At 42.1% G+C, this 18,733-nt stretch overlaps 1 protein-coding gene across 1 annotated transcript in view; it reads right to left on the minus strand.

The window, feature by feature from the left end:
• Positions 1-52: 52 nt before the first annotated feature.
• The window catches only part of TEX49 (testis expressed 49), a 36,604-nt gene continuing 17,923 nt past the window's right edge, over positions 53-18,733 (minus strand). The window contains exons 2-4 of the mRNA XM_028144287.2: positions 3,965-4,087; positions 702-846; positions 53-246 (exon numbers count right to left, since the gene is read on the minus strand). Of these exons, the coding sequence (XP_028000088.1) occupies positions 198-246; positions 702-846; positions 3,965-4,087 (317 nt within the window). The 3' untranslated portion in view covers positions 53-197. The remainder of the gene's footprint in view (positions 247-701; positions 847-3,964; positions 4,088-18,733) is intronic.

The following is an 18,733-nucleotide window of genomic DNA, read 5'->3' on the forward strand; positions in this document are numbered from 1 at the left end:
TTGGGCACTGGAATAATTTCCCTCCCCCTCACGTTCAGAGCATAGAAGTGACTTCTGGTCCAATCTAAAGTTTACTCTACTTTTTCAATCTCCTCCTCCCATTAGTCAGCCATCAGAGCCAGGACACCTTTTTCCTCTTTCCCCTTCTTTGTCCTCCTTCCACGGACCATTCTGTCTTTCTGCTCAATACATCTTGCTCAATACAGACTGAATAGTCTGTCATTGAGGATAGAGTGATCCATAAACCTGGAAAAGAGAGGGTCTCATATTCAGTCAGGCTAGGCCGGAATGTACGTGTGTGTGTGTGTGTGTGTGTGTGTGTGTGTGTGTGTGTGTGGGGGTCCTTAAATATAGCTCAAGACTGCCTCGGCAGAATGGGCAGGGGTAGGGATGAGGAATTAGGACTACTGCCAATGGATGGTAGCTGGAGGGCGGGGAGGCAGCAACAGAGGGAGGATTCCCTCAGGAATGCTATAAACAATTGTCTTGTGCCTGCTCAGAAGTCATATCCACATGGCGAAACAAAGACACAGACAAATCTTTACCTCCTTTGAATGCCAACACTGCCCAAATTTTGGGGCCACTTTCCCTGGTAAGACTCAAAATACCTCTTCTATTCCCTAACTCTGAGTAGAGATGAAACAGTCTCTAAGGATTTGAGTGGAGGGAATAGTCTCTCCCCCTGCCCCACCCCTTCTAACCTGGTCATTGGGCTTTTAATGAGGCAGTGACGAGGGCTCCGGATCCACGGCATGGTTTCTTCCGGGCGCACTCCTGGATCGTGGGACCTCCAGAAGCTGAAGTTCTGAGCATCAGTCAAGGGGACTCTAAAGACTTGATTGGGGACTGAAAGATTTTGGGAAGCACATGTTATCCAATTTCTTTTAGTTCTGTACTCCCTTTCGTGGCTCAGGGCAGCACAAGCAACTGGGCCTGACCAGGTGCTGAGAAGTCCTAGGAGTTTGGTCACCACACCCAGTTTTACTTCCGGATTCCAGCATCTCACACCCTTCATGGTCAGTTGAATCAGTTTTGGTTCTTCCTGTTGCTACTAAGCCCATCTCTTGGAGAGCTTCCCCCATGTGCTAAGATAGTGGAAAAGCAAGTGGTCAACCCACTTGGGAAATATGCAAGATAGGTCCACAGGTTCAAACCCTCTACCCTTCAGTCTGCAAAGATGCTCTAACCACTGAGCAAGTGGCCAGGGTTTTTTTTTTTCTTAAATGCTTAATCATCCTCATTCCCTTCCTTCCTCTCTGAAATAGTTCCTTTCTTTGTTCATTCCAGGTAATTCTCTGAAATTTAGCAATTATACTACCTCATGTTTACATACTGCTAATAGATCATACTGCTAATAGATATCATTTACCAAATATCTATCATGTTGTAAATGTCATATTAGAGGTGCTCTTAAAATTTTGAAAGGATGTCAGACCTATTTAGATTTTTGGGAGTATTTTCACTATTTGAATAAGTCTAATTATACTAGTGTATAAAATATTTATATTTTTAAAAATTAGAATTATAACCTAATATTATGAGTATATAGTCTTTATAATCATTTTTTTAAAAATATATTTTATTGATTTTTTACAGAGAGGAAGAGAGAGGGATAGAGAGCTAGAAACATCGATGAGAGAGAAACATTGATCAGCTGCCTCTTGCACACCCCCTACTGGGGATGTGCCCGCAACCAAGGTACATGCCCTTGACCGGAATCGAACCCGGGACCCTTGAGTCCGCAGGCCGACGCTCTATCCACTGAGCCAAACCGGTTTCGGCTTTATAATCATTTTTAAAAAAATCACTAATATACCATTGAGTAGATGTTACATTTTTTACTTAATTCTTTTCCTATTAATTGTAATAAGCTTTTTAAAAGTTTTGCTATTAGAAATAATTCTTAGATAATCCTTCATGCATGTCAGTTTAAAAATATTTTTATTGATTTCAGAGAGAGGAAGGAAGAGGGAGAGAGGGATAGAAACATCAATGATGAGAGAGAACTATTGATTGGCTGCCTCTTGCATGCCCCCTACTGGGGATCAAGCCTGCAACCTCAGCATGTGCCCTGACCGGGAATTGAACTGTGACTTCCTGTTTCATAGTTCGATGCTCAACCATTGAGCCATGCTGGCTGGGCTATGTATGTCATTAAAATAATTTTTTTTCATTGATTTTTAGAGAGAGAGGAAGGGAGAGGGAGAGGGAGAGAGAAACATCAATGTGAGAATGTAACATTGTCAGCTGCCTCCTGCACACCCCCTACCAGGGATCAAGCCCGAAACCTGGGCATGTGCCCTGACCGGAAATCAAACTGACAATCCTTCAGTGCATGGGACAATTCCCAACCAACTAAGCTATACCAGCCATGGCCATGGATGTCTTTTTTAATTTCTGAAAGCTTTATAGTTTTTTAAATTAGATGTTAATTTGGAGATAATTATACATTCACATAGTTGAGAGAAATGATACACAGTGATTTTGTGTACCCTTTACCCATTGCCCCCTAATAGTAACATCTTGCAAAACTATCTAGTATAATATCACAGCCATGGTATTAACATGATATAGAACACCTCCATCACTACATGATCCTGGAGTTGCCCTTTTATAGCCATATCCTCCACCTCGAGGTCCCGACATTGGTAATCAATAATCTTTTCTTCATTTACATAATTTTTAAAAGAATGTTACAATGCTTGCCTGGCCGGCGTGGCTCTGTGGTTAGGCATTGACATGAACCAGGAGGTCATGATTTGATTCCTGGTCAGGGCACATGCCCAGGTTGCTCCCGGATTGCGGGCTCAACCCCCGGTGTGGGGTGTGCAGGAGGCAGCCAATCAATGATTCTCTCTCATTACTGATGTTTCTATCTCTCTCCCCCCCCTCTCTGAAATCAATACAAATATATTTTTAAAGAAGAATATTACAGTGCTCGCTTCCACAGCACATATACTAAAATTGGAATGATACAGAGATTAGCAAGCATGATATGAAGCATTCCATATTTTTAAGAAAGAAAGAAAAAGAATTTTATACAATCAGCATCATACAGTATGTGCTCTTTCAGGGACTGCCTTTCTTTACATAGCATAATTCCCTGGAGATTCCTACAAGTTATCAAATGTATCAGTAATTTGTCCTAGATGCTTTTTAAAGTGTACATCTTCTCTAACTTTCACACAATGCTGGAGTATTGTTCCCATTTCCAGATGATTTGGAGCAGTTAAATGTTTAAAAGAATTTTCTCAAGATTACACAAATTGTTTGGAACTTCAACTCAGTTCAAATTCCAAAGCTAGAGCTTGGTCTACCACTCCTTGAAGGCATAGCACATAATAATATACAAGTACTATTCCTAAACTGTCACACTTTTGGTTTGATCCTCATAGCAATTCTGTGATTAGTAGAGCAGGTATTTTCTGTTTCTTGTGTGTGTGTGTGTTTTTTTAATGAACGAGGAAACAGGTTAATTAAGAATAAGTAACTACTGCCGAAACCGGTTTGGCTCAGTGGATAGAGCATCAGCCTGTGGACTCAAGGGTCCCGGGTTCGATTCCGGTCAAGGGCATGTACCTTGGTTTCGGGCACATCCCCAGTAGGAGGTGTGCAGGAGGCAGCTGGTTGATGTTTTTCTCTCATCGATGTTTCTAGCTCTCTATCCCTCTCTCTTCCTCTCTGTAAAAAATCAATAAAATATATTTAAAAAAAAAGAATAAGTAACTACTCAAGTTAAGACATTTAAGAGAGGCAGAACTGGACTCAAACCTGGACCTTCTGCCTTCAAGTCTGATTCAATTTTTATTTTATCTTGCTCACCCCACCACTCAGGTCTACTTTCTCCCTCATCTTCTTAGTTTCTCTTCTCGGCTCTTTTTATTCCCTGCCCTATAAACATGCCCCACCTCATCCCGGCCATTTTTTTAGGAACTTAAGACATAGCCCACCCAGGGATACTTACATGTCTTTAGCAACACCTTCCGTACAGCTTGGTGGTACTTTGTGTGGCTATTCTGGTGCACAGAATAATTCCCATCTTTTGAGATAATCGGGGGAAGCTTCGTGGGCACCAGTTCCTTGTGGTCTGAAACGAGATCAGATTTGACAAATGGGACTATTTGATTCTCTGAGCCTCTACTCTCCATGCCATCCACACACATGGCAGGGATCTCTCCTAGCCACACATCTGATTCTCCATTTTGGGCATCTCAGGAGTCAAATCATAATGCCTATGACAGAGGGGAGGGAGGGAGAATCCGGAGATCAAGAGACCTCCTTCCCCACTTTCTTGCTCCTCCCTGTCTCCTGGGCTCTGAGTGGCCTCCTGCTGGAATCAAGATATAGATATTTAGGATTAGTTCGGGTGAAAAAAGGCACTTAATCTGGCTAGACAATCCCTTTTTGGGACTGGCGTATTTGCAGAGCTTTAATTGGTCTATAGGGAAAGTTATGTTTGAGCTGAGTCTTGGAGGGTAAGGAGGAGTTTGCGGGACATGGTAGAATCAGAAAGAACATTTCAGGCAGCAGGACAGCAAGTGTTAAAAGTATTAGAGAGGGCTCAGCTTGCTATTGATTTGGAGCCTGATTCCTGCTAAGTAAAGTGGAAAGGACGGGATGGGGCTAGTGGAGAGTAGGGTAGGGTGGGGTAGGGCAGAGTAGTAGAGTGTAGATCTAGTATTCTTATGAGGGTTTGGGAATCCCCGCTGAGGCAAAACCTATATATCACTAGGTTGAAAAGACCAGATCTTCCTTACGCAGTGCTAATGGTGTGAATGTTTGTGTCCTCCAAATTTATACTTTGAAAATTTAATGCCCAAAGTGATGGTATTTGGAGGTGGGGGCGTTGGGAGGTGATTAGGTCATGAGGACAGAGCCTTCATCAATGGGATTGGTGTCCTTATAAAAGAGGCCTGAGGGGAAAAAATAAAAATAAGAGGCCTGAGAGAGTTCCCTCACCCCTTCCACCATGTGAGGACACAAAGTGAAGTCTGCGACCTGGAAGAGGACCCTCACCCGTCCATGCTGGCACCCCGATCTTGGACTTCAGCCTCCATAAGAGTGAGAAATAAATTTCTGTTGTTTATAAGCCACCCAGTCTATGGTATTTTGTTACAGCAGCCTGAACAGACTAAGACAGTCATTTTCAACCGGTGTGCTGTGGGACACGAGGCACACTGGTGTGCTGCAAGAATTTGTAAAACATGCAGTACCTGACTATTTAGTCAGGGGCATTGACCTCTTTTCCCTTAGATTGTCAAATAAAAAAATGACAACAGCCAACACAACAATAGCTGTTTGGTGTGAATGAATCAAAATTATACATTTTTTTGGTCAGGTCAGCAAAAAATACATTTTTTGGTGTGTTGCAGGTGTTGAGTAGTTAGTTTCTGTGTGCCATGAGACGAACAAGGTTGAAAATCGCTGGGCTACGATACTTAGCCGCTCTTACAGCTAGGGCCTGGGCAGAGGGTTTGGCTAGGCCAATCAAATACATCTGTTCCAGATTTTGAATCAAAGATGAAGTTGCAAAGAAGCAGGGGTATGTAAAGACTTTTTCTATTGATGGGAAGCTGCAGCAGTGAAACTGCTTGTCTGTAGCAGCAGTATGCAGGGCCCAGCGTCCTTGGTGCCAGCGGTGCCTACCCTAGCATTGAATGCAGTAGTTGTGCCCCACCAGGTCTGCAGCATGATTTGGAACAGTGTTCCTGGTTACTATCCATCAAGCTTGGTTCTCTGTTCCTTCTACAGCTTTTATGTGCTTCCCAATATTTTTTTCTTCTTTTTAAAATTTAAAATTTTTTTTATTTCCAAATACTTTAAAAAACTATTTTTTTACTGTGTTGTGTAATTGACATAAAAAGTTGTACATATTTTATACAACTTAATGAGTTTGGAGATAAGTACACACCTATGAAACCGTCACTAAAATCTATACCATAAACATTTATATTCCTTCCAGAGATTTCTTCCCACCCTCTTTATTGTTATTTTGTGATAAGAACATTTAACAAGATTTACCCTCTTAGCAAACTTTTATTTATTTATTTATTTATTTATTTATTAAATTTCTTTATTGATTAAGGTGTCACATATTTGTCCTCATCCCCCCCATTCCCATCCCCCACCCCTCCCCACGGATTCCCCCCCCCCCCCCCCCCCCGTTGTCCTTAACCATTGGTTAGGCTCGTATGCATGCACACAAGTCCCTTGGTTGATCTCTCCACCCTACCCCCACCCTCTCCTACCCTAAACTTTTAAATATGTAATGCAATTGAATACAAGCTCTCTGCTGCATGGATCTCCAGGACTTATTCATCTTGTAGAACTAAAAATGTACCCTTTGACTACTGCCCCCTCCCCACCCCCATGTCCTTTCCCCTAGCCTCGGGCAACACCATTCTACTCTCTGCTTCTGAGTTTGATTATTTTAGGTTTGATTATTTTAGGTATCATGTAGAATTTGGCCTTCTGTGTCTTTCAGGTTCATCCATGTTATTGCAAATGGCAGATTTCCACTGTATACATATATTGCATTTTCTTGATCTATTCATGCATTGTGGACATTTATGTTGCTTCCATGTCTTGGGTATTGTGAATAATGTTGCAATGAAAATGGGAATGCAGATATCAATTTGAAATCCTGATCTTAATTCCTTTGTTTATATACCCAGAAATAGAATTGCTGGATCATATGGTAGTTCTATTTTTAATTTTTGGAGGAACTTACATATTGTTTTCTATAGTGGCTGCACCAATTTGCATTCCCACCAACAGTGCACAGGGGTTCCCTTTTCTCCACATCTTCACCAACACTTATCTTTCATGTTTGTTTTTTTAAACATGTGAAGTGTTATTTCATTGTGGTTTTATTTTGCATTTCCCTGATGATTAATGATCTTTTAAAATGCCTGTTGGCCATTTGTGTGTCTTCTTTGTAGAAATGTCTTTTCAATTCCTTTGCCCATTTTTTAATCAGATTTTTTTTTTTGCTAAAGTTATAAGAGTTTCTTATATTTTTTGGATATTAACCCTTTATCAAAACATATAGTTTGCAAATATTCTCTCATCTGCAGGTTGTCTTTCCATTTTGTTGTTTATTTGCCATGCAGAAGCTTTTTAGTTTGATGTAATCCCACCAATACTCTTTTAACAAATTCATGTTCTGCTTAAATAGGATTTAGCTTACCCTTCTGAATCCTGAGCTGTCAGGAACTGGATGAAAATTGGCCATTCTCTCTGAAAATTGTTGAGATTGCTGCCTCACCTCTGGTGGACGGTGGGGATGCCACTTCTTCTCCGGAGTTCTTCCCCAGCTCCTGCTTTCCCCCTTCTTCATGGCTTGGCCCCACTCCATCTACTCTGTCTCTCCTCCCTCCCTTTTGCATTCCTATGGAAGTGCCCTCTAATATTCTCTGAGATAATAACACTGCCAGGGTGGGACACTGTTTGAATCCCCTCCCTCTACAGATAGTTGGGGACTTGGAAAGGTGGCAGGGTATAGAGTTCTGGAAGCCTGGACTGACCAGGGGGCTGGTCTGTGCTTCATCACAGGTTACAGCAATGAGAGGGGCTAGTTCATGGGAGCAGTGTCATTTGAGTTGGGTGGTTTGACTTTGGGAGAGTAGGGAGTGGGAGTAAGCAGATGTAAACTGAAGAGAAAGCGCGGGAACATATTGCTAGTGGGCAATGGGATCTGGACTGTAGTAACTGTTGGTCTGGATGCAGGTGACAGTGGGAGCTCTTTATCTGGTCCTAAGGCCTCAGACGGATCTTCCTTAAGGGTACAGCCAGATGATATTCTCTATTATCTGTTTCCAAGTAGTAGATTCCCAGCTTCCCATATGGATGGCTATAGTGTGCTTGGAGGTGTGCTGGACAATATCACCCATGTGAATGCCTTCCTCCTGAATCAAGCACACATTGATGTACTCCTCACATCAGTTTTTGGCAGGCTGGAAGATATTTTTGGTAACTATAGTTTCTTGAAGCTTCCAGGTTTGGAAGCCACCTGAGGTGAAGAGTGGTGACGGGTCGGTAAGAATCATGCCACAGACTCTGTGAAAGGGCATGTTTCGGGTAGAGGGATGCAACGAGCTCTTTATAAGCAAGCGTCACTGTGGCAAGGTAGTAGACTCCATCATTTTGTTGGAGATGGTTTAACAGGAGGTTCTTCATCCACCCAGTTAATACCATGCTTCATATGGTTTGGGGGGATAAATAGATATGGAGTACCCTGGACAGTGTCTTCTAGAAATGGGCCACGAAATGGGGGTTACCGTAAGACCACCTTTAATACTTTGAATGGACTGTAAAGGACTTCTGGGGTGATGCAAAAGTGCATGGGTGGATCTTTCACTTATCCAATTTAATATTGCAAATTTCACAATATTATAAGCTTCCCAGGGCCAGTGGAGTTGTTGCAACATTTTTAGTTATCCACTACTTTGCTCATTGCCTCTTGGTTAGTTGGAACTCGGGCTGATTTGCCACAATATTTCCAGGTTGAAGAATTTTTAAAATGTGTGTGCCTCAGAGGCTCCCAGAATTCTGATTTCCAGGTTGTGGTTCTTGCCTGCCTGTTCCAGATGCTTAGTACACAGTGGTGATAATATCTAACATTCATTACTTGCAGTTGTCTTAGACTTGGTGTTAACTTCTAGCAGAGTAATACCAACCCTGACTAGAAAATCATATAAGATAAGCTTGAGAGAAATATTGTGGTACTTACTGTACATAACAAATGACTCCTGCCCAGAAGGTAAGACCCAATGCTGGGTATTAACTTCTTCTTCTTCTTTTTTGGAATATATTTTATTGATTTTTTACAAAGAGGAAGGGAGAGGGATAGAGAGCTAGAAACATCGATGAGAGAGAAACATCGATCAGCCGCCTCCTGCACCCCCCCCACAGGGGATGTGCCCGCAACCAAGGTACATGCCCTTGACCGGAATCGAACCTGGGACCCTTCAGTCCGCAGGCTGACTCTCTATCCACTGAGCCAAACCGGTTTCGGCTGGGTATTAACTTCTTGAAGTTGGCTGGGGCATTAAGATGGACTGAAATGGGCTGACGTGTGTTTGGAAGGCTATCTTACAATGACTTATTGTCTTCCCTGATACAAGGAAATTGCCAGTGCTTCAGGAGGAAGTGGACAGGAACATGAGCCCAGGGAACCAGACCAATCCACAGGGCACATTTCACATGTGGTGGGAGTTCCTTTCTTCCATGTCCAAAAATATCTTCCTCAATGTGGTGCACTTGCTCAGGATCCTGGACAGAGGGGAAGAAGGTGAGCATGAGGTAACAGAAAGGCTTAGTACTGGTTGCAGACTGCTGACATAAAATGGATCACGTGGATCTTCTAGAGGTAACAACAAAAAGAGCTAATACTTAGTGACTGTGCTCAGCAGAACTATAAAAGGTAGGTACTATCATCTTACTTTACAAACAGAGAAACAGAAGCCCAGAGAAGTTTAGTAAATTTCCCCAAGGTCACATAACTGATGTATGGAAGAGACATGAGTTTAACCCAAGCAGTTTGGCTCCAGAGCCTATGCTCTTAACCACCACACCAAACTGACTCTTGAAATAATCTAATCAGAACATCCAGGAAAGACCAAGGACTAAGGGAAAATGTGGACTGATAGAACTAGCCCCTTTTTAAAAATTATGTATTTTTACTGATTTCAGAGAGGAAGGGAGAGGGATAGATTAAACATCAATGATGAGAGAGAATCATTGATCGGCTGCCTCCTGCACACCTTCTATTGGGGATTAAACCTGCAACCTGGGCATGTGGCCTGACCAGGAATCAAACCATGACCTCCTGGTTCACAGGTCGACACTCAACCACTGAACCACACCAGTTAGGCAGAACTATCCTTTTTTTTTTTTCTTTATTAAGGTATAACGTATGTGTCCTTATCCCCCCATTACCCCCCTAACCCTCCGCTCATGCCCTCACCCCCCCTCCCCCTATTGTCTATGTCCATTGGTGATGCTTATATGCATGCATACAAGTCCTTTGGTTGATCTCTACCCCTTACCCCCACACTCCCCTGCCTTCCCTCTGAGGTTTGATGGTCTGATCGGTGCTTCTCTGTCTCTAGATCTGTTTTTGTTCACCAGTTTATGTTCACTATATTCCACAAATGAGTGAGATCATGTGATATTTATCTTTCTCCAACTGACTTATTTCGCTTAGCATAATGCTTTCCAGGTCCATCCATGCTGTTGCAAATGGTAGGAGTTCCTTCCTTTTTACGGCAGCATAGTATTCCATTGTGTAGATGTACCACAGTTTTTTAATCCACTCTTCTGTTGATGAGCACTTAGGCTGTTTCCAAATCTCAGCTATTGTAAATTGTGCTGCTATGAACATAGGGGTGCATATATCCTTTCTGACTGGTGTTTCTAGTTTCTTGGGATATATTCCTAGAAGTGGATCACTGGGTCAAATGGAAGTTCCATTTTTAGTTTTTTGAGGGAACTCCATACTGTTCTCCACAGTGGCTGCACCAGTCTGCATTCCCACGAGCAGTGCACGAGGGTTCCTTTTTCTCCGCATCCTGGCCAGCACTTGTTTGTTGATGATAGCCATTCTGACAGGTGTGAGATGGTACCTCATTGTTGTTTTTATTTGCATCTCTCAGATGATTTAGTGACTTTGAGCATGTTTTCATATGTCTCTTGGCCTTCCTTATGTCCTCGTTCAAAAAGTATCTATTTAGGTCCGTTGCTCATTTTTAGGTTGGGTTGTTTCATTTTTTTGCATGTATCTGTCCAATTTTCCCACCACCATTTATTGAAGAGACTGTCTTGACTCCATTGTATGCTCTTGCCTCTTTTGTCAAATATTAATTGAGCATAGTGGTTTGGGTTGATTGGGTTCTCTATTCCATTGGTCTATATGTCTGTTCTTGTGCCAGTACCAGGCAGTTTTGAGAACAGTGGCTTTGTAATACAGCTTGATATCTGGTATTGAGATCCCTCCTACTTTGTTCTTCTTTCTCAGGATTGCTGCAGCTATTCGGGGTCTTTTTTTATTCCAGATGAAGTTTTGGAGAGTTTGTTCTAGGTCTGTGAAATATGCCATTGGTATTTTAATGGGGAGTGCATTGACTCTATAGACAGAAAATTTACGTACAGCTCATTGGGAGTCTTGTCGAGGGTGTCAGTCTTGAGTTGGGTGGGGGACATGATCTCATTACCTTGATCCAGAGGTAGAGTCCTGGCTTCCTGAGCTCCACTGAAATGTGGAATATCATTTCCTATGGCCAACATGGGGGAAGATTACTGCAACTTGGTGGTTGCATTGCAGTGGACTGGATCAGTCTCAGTGGGGAAGACCACTGGGGAAAGGCTGGGCTAATGTGCAAAAAGTGGCTGTCTGCTGCAGCACAGTCACCCACCTTAGAGGTGCCCATTCCCTAGGTTTTGGATGATTGCAGTTATGAGCAGCTTGAGTATCATCTCCCCTCTAGTTTCAGGCAGAAACTTTGAAAAGCCAGAACTACAGTGCCCTCTGCTGGAGTCTAAGAATGACATCACAGCTGTTTCCTAGCAGATGAGTGACGGAACAGGCAGCTGGAGAGAACAGGAGACCTAGGAGATTGAAAAGAGGACATTCCAGCCAGGGTGGTGAAAACTACCTATTACATCCTGACAGGATCCAGAAAATGATAGTGCCAATAAGATGTGCTCAGTTTTTACCAAAGACTTGAGATTTAGTCTTTCTTTGAAGAGATTCATTTGGAATTGGAAATAAGAGCAACTCTGAGGACTAGTTAGTGAATTCCTATGGGAGGAGGAATAATAAAGGAGGAAGATGGAGGGAGGTCCTTTGGATGTGCACAACTTGGATGTCATTGTGTCTGTGGCTAGAGGGCTGTCACTGGAGAGTCTGGCAGGGGGAGGTCATTTGTCTCTCGACAAGAACAAGCATAATTTCTCTTACCACCCAACCCCCTCAATTTGCCTCTGAAACTTATGTCAATGAACAGTGAGTGTTGATTTGTGTTATGATAAGGTCTATCTTGACCTAGAGTTTCATATAAACAAGGCAAGGGAGTTGTTTCAGCAAAGGGCCAGATAAGAGTTAATATGTCTGAAACCAAGACAAAGAAGGGAAAGCTTACGTACAAGAAATATGGGCATAAGGTGAGTGAACTCTGGAAGCTAGGCTGAATTTGCAGGAGTAACCAGTGTTAGGATCAGGAAGAGTGAGTCTGGGAGGAGCAGGAATCCACTGATTGGTAGACATGAGAGTTCTAGGCAATGGTTAGGGGTGCTCTTCTGTGGTAGCTGTAGTCACCAGACTCTTTCAGGGCCTGGATGAAATATACTTTGAAGCCAGCCAGCATAATTTTCTTCTAAGGAATCTCATGGTTAAAAATACTGCTTCCCAGGTTTATCCTGGCAAGTATGGCTTGAGAAGTAGACAACAAAATTCCAGTCATAGGAAAGATATATATATTCCACATGTAAATAGGGACTTACATATTATCAGTTATAACTTTTCTTCTAATCATCTGTTGTATAGTGTGATGTGCTAGGTCTTAGATGTATTAAACACATTATTTTAGTTAATTTCCACAGCAAATCTATAATAAAGGCATTATTATGTTCATCTATAAGTAAGGAAACTGAAGCACTCTGAATTTACTTACTGTGATTTAGCCTCTGAATCTGAACAACTTTGGATACCTGATAAAACTGAGTTTCTTAAGTTGAGGATAGAACAAAGTATGCTTCCCACACCCTCTTTGGTTTTTCTATTTCGGTTCTTTATCAGGGGAAAAAGAAAAGGAGGCAGGGACTTGCAGAATATTTAGTTACATGTATTGACTCACCTCTATGAGTTTTCATTATGACTATAATAAAGGAAAGCTTGAGTGGGCTTTTTTTGAGTTGAATGTTAATACACTCACACCTACTGAAAGAAAAAAAACCTATCTTCAAAGAAAAATTGTGAATTCAAAATATCATTATAGTAAGAATGTTAAGAATGAAGAGTGTCGATATTAACAGGTTCATTTTATGTTTGCTGTTAAAGCCCTAGGTAGGGCTAGGTGAGAGTGTGGTTGATTTGAGCACAGAGAACAGGTTGAAGTGCTAGCGCTGGTGGACAAAAAAGGATTAAACCAATTGAGTAATTGTATTAACAAGGTGAAATCAGCCAGACTGAGAGTGGGGCCAGAGAACCATTCTGAAGACAAGCATCCTGCAAGATTATTTGGGTTGTATAACTAAGGGTGAGTGTAGAATTAGGAACTGTGTGTTCCTTGAACTTATGAATTTAGAAATTGGGGTTAGAAAGATAGGTAAGATGGATGTGGCCTTGCTAGAGACAAATAGAATGCTGTCTTTTGTCCATATTTCCCCACCCTCCTTGTGAATTTCTCAAACCAGTTCTGAAGTAATAGATGAGACGTTTCCCATTTTGGTGTTTCTCATTTCCATTGAATGGAATGTTCAGGTGAAAGTCTCAATGACATGGTTGAAACCAAATTTCACAGAGGGTAGCCAACTTGTCTGGCTATCTTTGTGGAAAGGATAGTATGATCAGAAATATTTTTCTAAGGTCATGGGATGATGAGCAGAGTGCATCGATACTTCAGGTGTGCACAATGAAATGGCATGTCAGAAGTGGGAGATGAGTTCCAGGCATCTGACTGGGATGCAGTGAAAGCAATGCATCAAAGTGGGAGAAACCAAGATGGTGGCATAGGTAAACACCTAAACTGCTACCTCACACAACAATTTCAAAACTACAACTAAAAGACAAAAAAGACATCATCCAGAACCACAGGAAGGCTGGCTGAGTGGAAATTCTACAACTACAAGGAAAGAGAAAAGCACACTGAGACTTAGAGCAGCTGCAGAAGGCAGAGGTACGGAGGCGCGCTCGAAGAGGGCTGGCAACTGAGTACGCGGCTGGCTTTCTCAATCAGGAGGGAGACACAAGCTCCCGGCTGCTCTGAACTCCAGTACCAGGCGAGACTTTGGGGACCCAGACTCATACTGGGAGAAACTGGACTGTCAGGAAAGAGAAAAGCACACTGAGGCTCAGAGGAACTGTGGAAGGCAGAGATACAGAGGCGCGCGCATGGAGAGGGCTGGCAACTGAATACACAGCTGGCTTTCTCAATCGGGAGGGAGACAAAAGCTCCTGACTGCTCTGAACTCCAGTTCCAGGCGAGACTCTGGGGACCCAGACTCATTCGGGGAGAAACTGGACTGTCTGGCAGCGGGTGAAACTCGAGGGCGGCTTTCTCTCAGAGGTGCTTGCAGCGATTACCATGGGACACTGAGACCCAGAGGCCTCTTAAGGCAGGGCTGAAAGGAAGCCATTGCTGTTGGCTCTGCCCTGAGATTCGGCCCCATCCAAGCTGAGCACAGAGGCTTTTGCAAGTCTTGTCTCATAAGTGTCTCTCCAGCACAGAAGTTCTCCCAGCACAGACAAAGCCGATCCTCACAACCAATTGGCCTGGAGGTCATTTCCTCCCAGTGATACCAACAACAATCAAGGCTTAACTACAACAAGACTGTGCACACAGCCCACAAAGGGGTGCACCAAGAGTGTCCACCTCAGGTAACTGGGGAGGCTGAGCCACTGGGCCCTATAGGACACCTAGCACACAAAGCCACTCTATCAACTCAGGGAAGCAGCCTAAATGCAGAGACAAAAAAACAGGTCACAAATGAAAGAAATGGAGGAAAGCAAATGACTGGATATAGAGTTCAAAACCACAGTTATAAGATTTTTCAAGAATTTTCTAGAAAAGGCCAATAAATTTAGTGAGACCCTCGAGGATATGAAAAAGGACCAACTAGAAGTTAAGCATACACTGACTGAAATAAAAAATAATATACAGAGATCCAACAGCAGACTAGAGGATCGCAAGAATCAAGTCAAAGATTTGAAATACAAAGAGGCAAAAAACACCCAACAGGAAAAGAAAAAAGAAAAAAGAATCCAAAAATATGAAGATAGTGTAAGGAGCCTCTGGGACAACTTGAAGTGTACCAACATCCGAATTATGGGGGTGCCAGAAGAAGAGAGAGAGCAAGATACTGAAAACCTACTTGAAGAAATAATGACAGAAAACTTCCCCCACCTGGCGAAAGAAATAGACTTACAAGTCCAGGAAGCGCAGAGAACCCCAAACAAAAGGGATCCAAAGAGGACCACACCAAGACACATCAAAATTAAAATGCCAAGAGCAAAAGACAAAGAGAGAATATTAAAAGCAGCAAGAGAAAAACAGTTTACCTACAAGGGAGTACCCATACGATTGTCAGCTGATTTCTCAACAGAAACTCTGCAGGCCAGACGGGAGTGGCAAGAAATATTCAAAGTGATGAATAGCAAGAACCTACAACCAAGATTACTCTACCCAGCAAAGCTATCATTCAGAATTGAAGGTCAGATAAAGAGCTTCACAGATAAGAAAAAGCTAAAGGAGTTCATCACCGCCAAACCAGTATTATATGAAATGCTGAAGGGTATTCTTTAAGAAGAGGAAGAAGAAGAAAAAGGTAAAGATAAAAATTATGAACAACAAATACATATCTATCAACAAGTGAATCTAAAAATCAAGTGACTAAAAAATCTGATGAACAGAATAAACTGGTGAATATAATAGAATCAGGGGCATAGAAAGGGAGTGGACTGACAATTCTCGGGGGGAAAGGGGTGTGGGGGTTGCAGGAAGAGACTGGACAAAAATCGTACACCTATGGATGAGGACAGTGTGGGGGGGTAAGGGCAGAGGGTGGGGTGGGAACCGGGTGGAGGGGAGCTATGGGGGGAAAAAAGGGAACAATTGTAATCTGAACAATAAAGATTTATTAAAAAATAAAATAAAATAATTAAACAACAACAACAACAACAAAAAAAAAAACACTAAAAAACAAAGTGGAAGGTGGAGGTGCTTTGCTATAGTTTTGGCCTTGAACTGTTTCTAGAGTTTGAAATTTGCTCTTCTAAAGATGAAACTCTAGCCTCAGCTCTACACATGACTGGCTCGTTCTCATTCTTCAGGGTGTTGCTGAAAGATTACCTCCTTGATCATTCTGTATAAAGTGGGCCTTTCAAAGTTACTCTCCATCATGGTCACCCCAAACTCAGTTTCCTGTGAGAGCCAGGCAGATAATGTTTATAAGTAAACCAAACTGAGTAAGAAACCTGTCCCACCTACAGGGGCAGCTGCTACTTTGCTCTGCCTGTTTGTGGTAATGTGTGAATTTAGGGTCAGTGTGGCCAGTTCTAATTTTTTGAGAAGTTAGAAATGTGGGCTTTAGGACAAATGCATGCAAAAAAAAAAAAAAAAATGAAAATAGACCACCAACTTACATCATACACAAGAATAAACTCAAAATGAATAAAAGACTTAAATGTATGTCAGGAAACCATAAAAATCCTAGAAGAAACCATAGGCAGCAAAATCTCAGACATCTCTCATAGCAATATGTTTACGGATACATCTCCTGGGGCAAAGGAAACTAAGGAGAAAATAAACAAATGGGACTACATCAAAATAAAAAGCTTCTGCACAGCAAAAGAAACCATGAACAAAATGAAAAGGGAGCCCACTGTATGGGAGAACATATTTGGCAATGATACATCTGATAAAGGGTCAATATCCAAAATATATAAGGAACTCATACAACTTAACAAAAGGAAGACAAAAAAAATCTAATTAAAAAATGGGAAAAAGATCTAAATAGACACTTCTCCAGAGTGGAAATACAGGCGACCAAGAGACATATGAAAAAATGCTCACACTGATCATCAGATACAAATTAAAATGACAATGAGGTATTACACCACACTGTTAGAATGGCTACCATCAACAAATCAACAAATGACGAGTGCTGGTGAGGATGTGGAGAAAAGGGAACCCTAGTATACTGCTGGTGGGAACACAGACTGGTGTAGCTGTTATCAAAAACAGGATGGAGTTTCCTTAGAAAATTAAAAATGGAACTGCCATTTGGCCCAGTGATCCCACTTCTAGGAATGTATCCTAAGAAACCCAAAACACCAATCAGAAAAAAATGTATGCACCCCTATGTTCATAGCAGCACAATTTACAATAGCTAAGATCTGAAAACAGCCCAAGTGCCCATCAGTACAAGAGTGGATAAAAAAGCTATGGTCCATCTATACCATGGAATATTATGGAGCAATAAAAAAGAAGAATCTCTTATCTCTTGAGACAGCATGGAGGGATCTGGAGAGTATCATGCTAAGTGAAATAAGTCAGTCAGAGAAAGACAAGTATCACATGATCTCACTCATGTGTGGAATTTAATTAACAAAATAAACTGATGAACAGAGAAGATTCAGAGACAAGGAAGCATAGAACAGAGTACGGAATCTCAGAGGGAAGGTCGGGGAGGGAGGGTGGGAGGTAATCAGCCAAGGACCTTGTATGTATATATACATAACCCAGGACATGGACAATTAGGTGGGCTGGGGGCTGGGCCGGGCTAGAAGGGGTTATTGGGGGGGCGGGGGGGAGGAAACATAAGTAATACTTTCAACAATAAAGATTTAAACAGTTTTTAAAAGTGGGATTTACATAACCTCTCCTGATTTTATTTTTAAAAAACTGTGCTCTTCTTTTAATTCATGTTTCCTTCTTGGTTGCTACTTTGGTAACAAGTAGGTTCCCACCTCTCAAGAATATTGCATCTCGCCGAAACCGGTTTGGCTCAGTGGATAGAGCGTCGGCCTGCGGATTCAGGGGTCCCGGGTTCGATTCCGGTCAGGGGCATGTACCTTGGTTGCGGGCACATCCCCAGTGGGGGGTGTGCAGGAGGCAGCTGATCGATGTTTCTCTCTCATCGATGTTTCTGACTCTCTATCTCTCTCTTCCTCTCTGTGGAAAATCAATAATAAAAAAAAAAGAATATTGCATCTGAACAGGCTGAGCCAGAGCCAGTGTGAACACAGGTCCCAAACCAGGGCTTTTGGAATAACAAGAACAGCAAAACCAGCTTCTTCTTTTTAGAAAGGGTCTGTGAGTTGGAGGGTCCAACGCTCTATTCTCTAAAAAGAAAACCTCGAGCTCAATATAAAAATGGAAACCAAAATGTATCAGAAATGAAGCATAGTACCTCATATACTCAAGGTCAAGATGATTTTTAAGAAATAAGTATCTGATTATCTGACCTCTGTATTAGGAATGGCCCCATTCCAGCATTTTTTAAAAATACATATTCTATTGATTTTTTACAGAGAGGAAGGGAGAGGGATAGAAACATCGATGAGAGAGAAACATGGATCAGCCGCCTCCTGCACACCCCCTACTGGGGATGTGCCCGCAACCAAGGTACATGCCCTTGACTGGAATCAAACCTGGGACCCTTCAGTCCGCAGGTGGACACTCTATCCACTGAGCCAAACTGGTTAGGGCCCATTCCAGCATTTTTAAAGGAAGATGTTTTTGTATCTATTTCATTTCCCAAACGGGTATAAAATCTACTAAAAGGGAGATAATGAATCAGAATAAATCAGCTCATTCACAAGAAACACCCCTAGGTAATGATTTTTGGTTGCTAAGAGTATTCAGCACATTATTTCAAAGTGGCAAACTTAGGGGTAATCTCAGAGGAGAATTTGAAAGCAGCAGCCACAGTCACTGGTAGAGTTATGTGAGATACACAGACATTTAACCCCATGTTTTTCAGTGTATATGTCAAGGGGCCAAAACCCCTGATC

Source organism: Eptesicus fuscus, chromosome 7 (genome assembly GCF_027574615.1).
Source record: "Eptesicus fuscus isolate TK198812 chromosome 7, DD_ASM_mEF_20220401, whole genome shotgun sequence".
NCBI classification, from domain to species: Eukaryota; Metazoa; Chordata; class Mammalia; order Chiroptera; family Vespertilionidae; genus Eptesicus; species Eptesicus fuscus.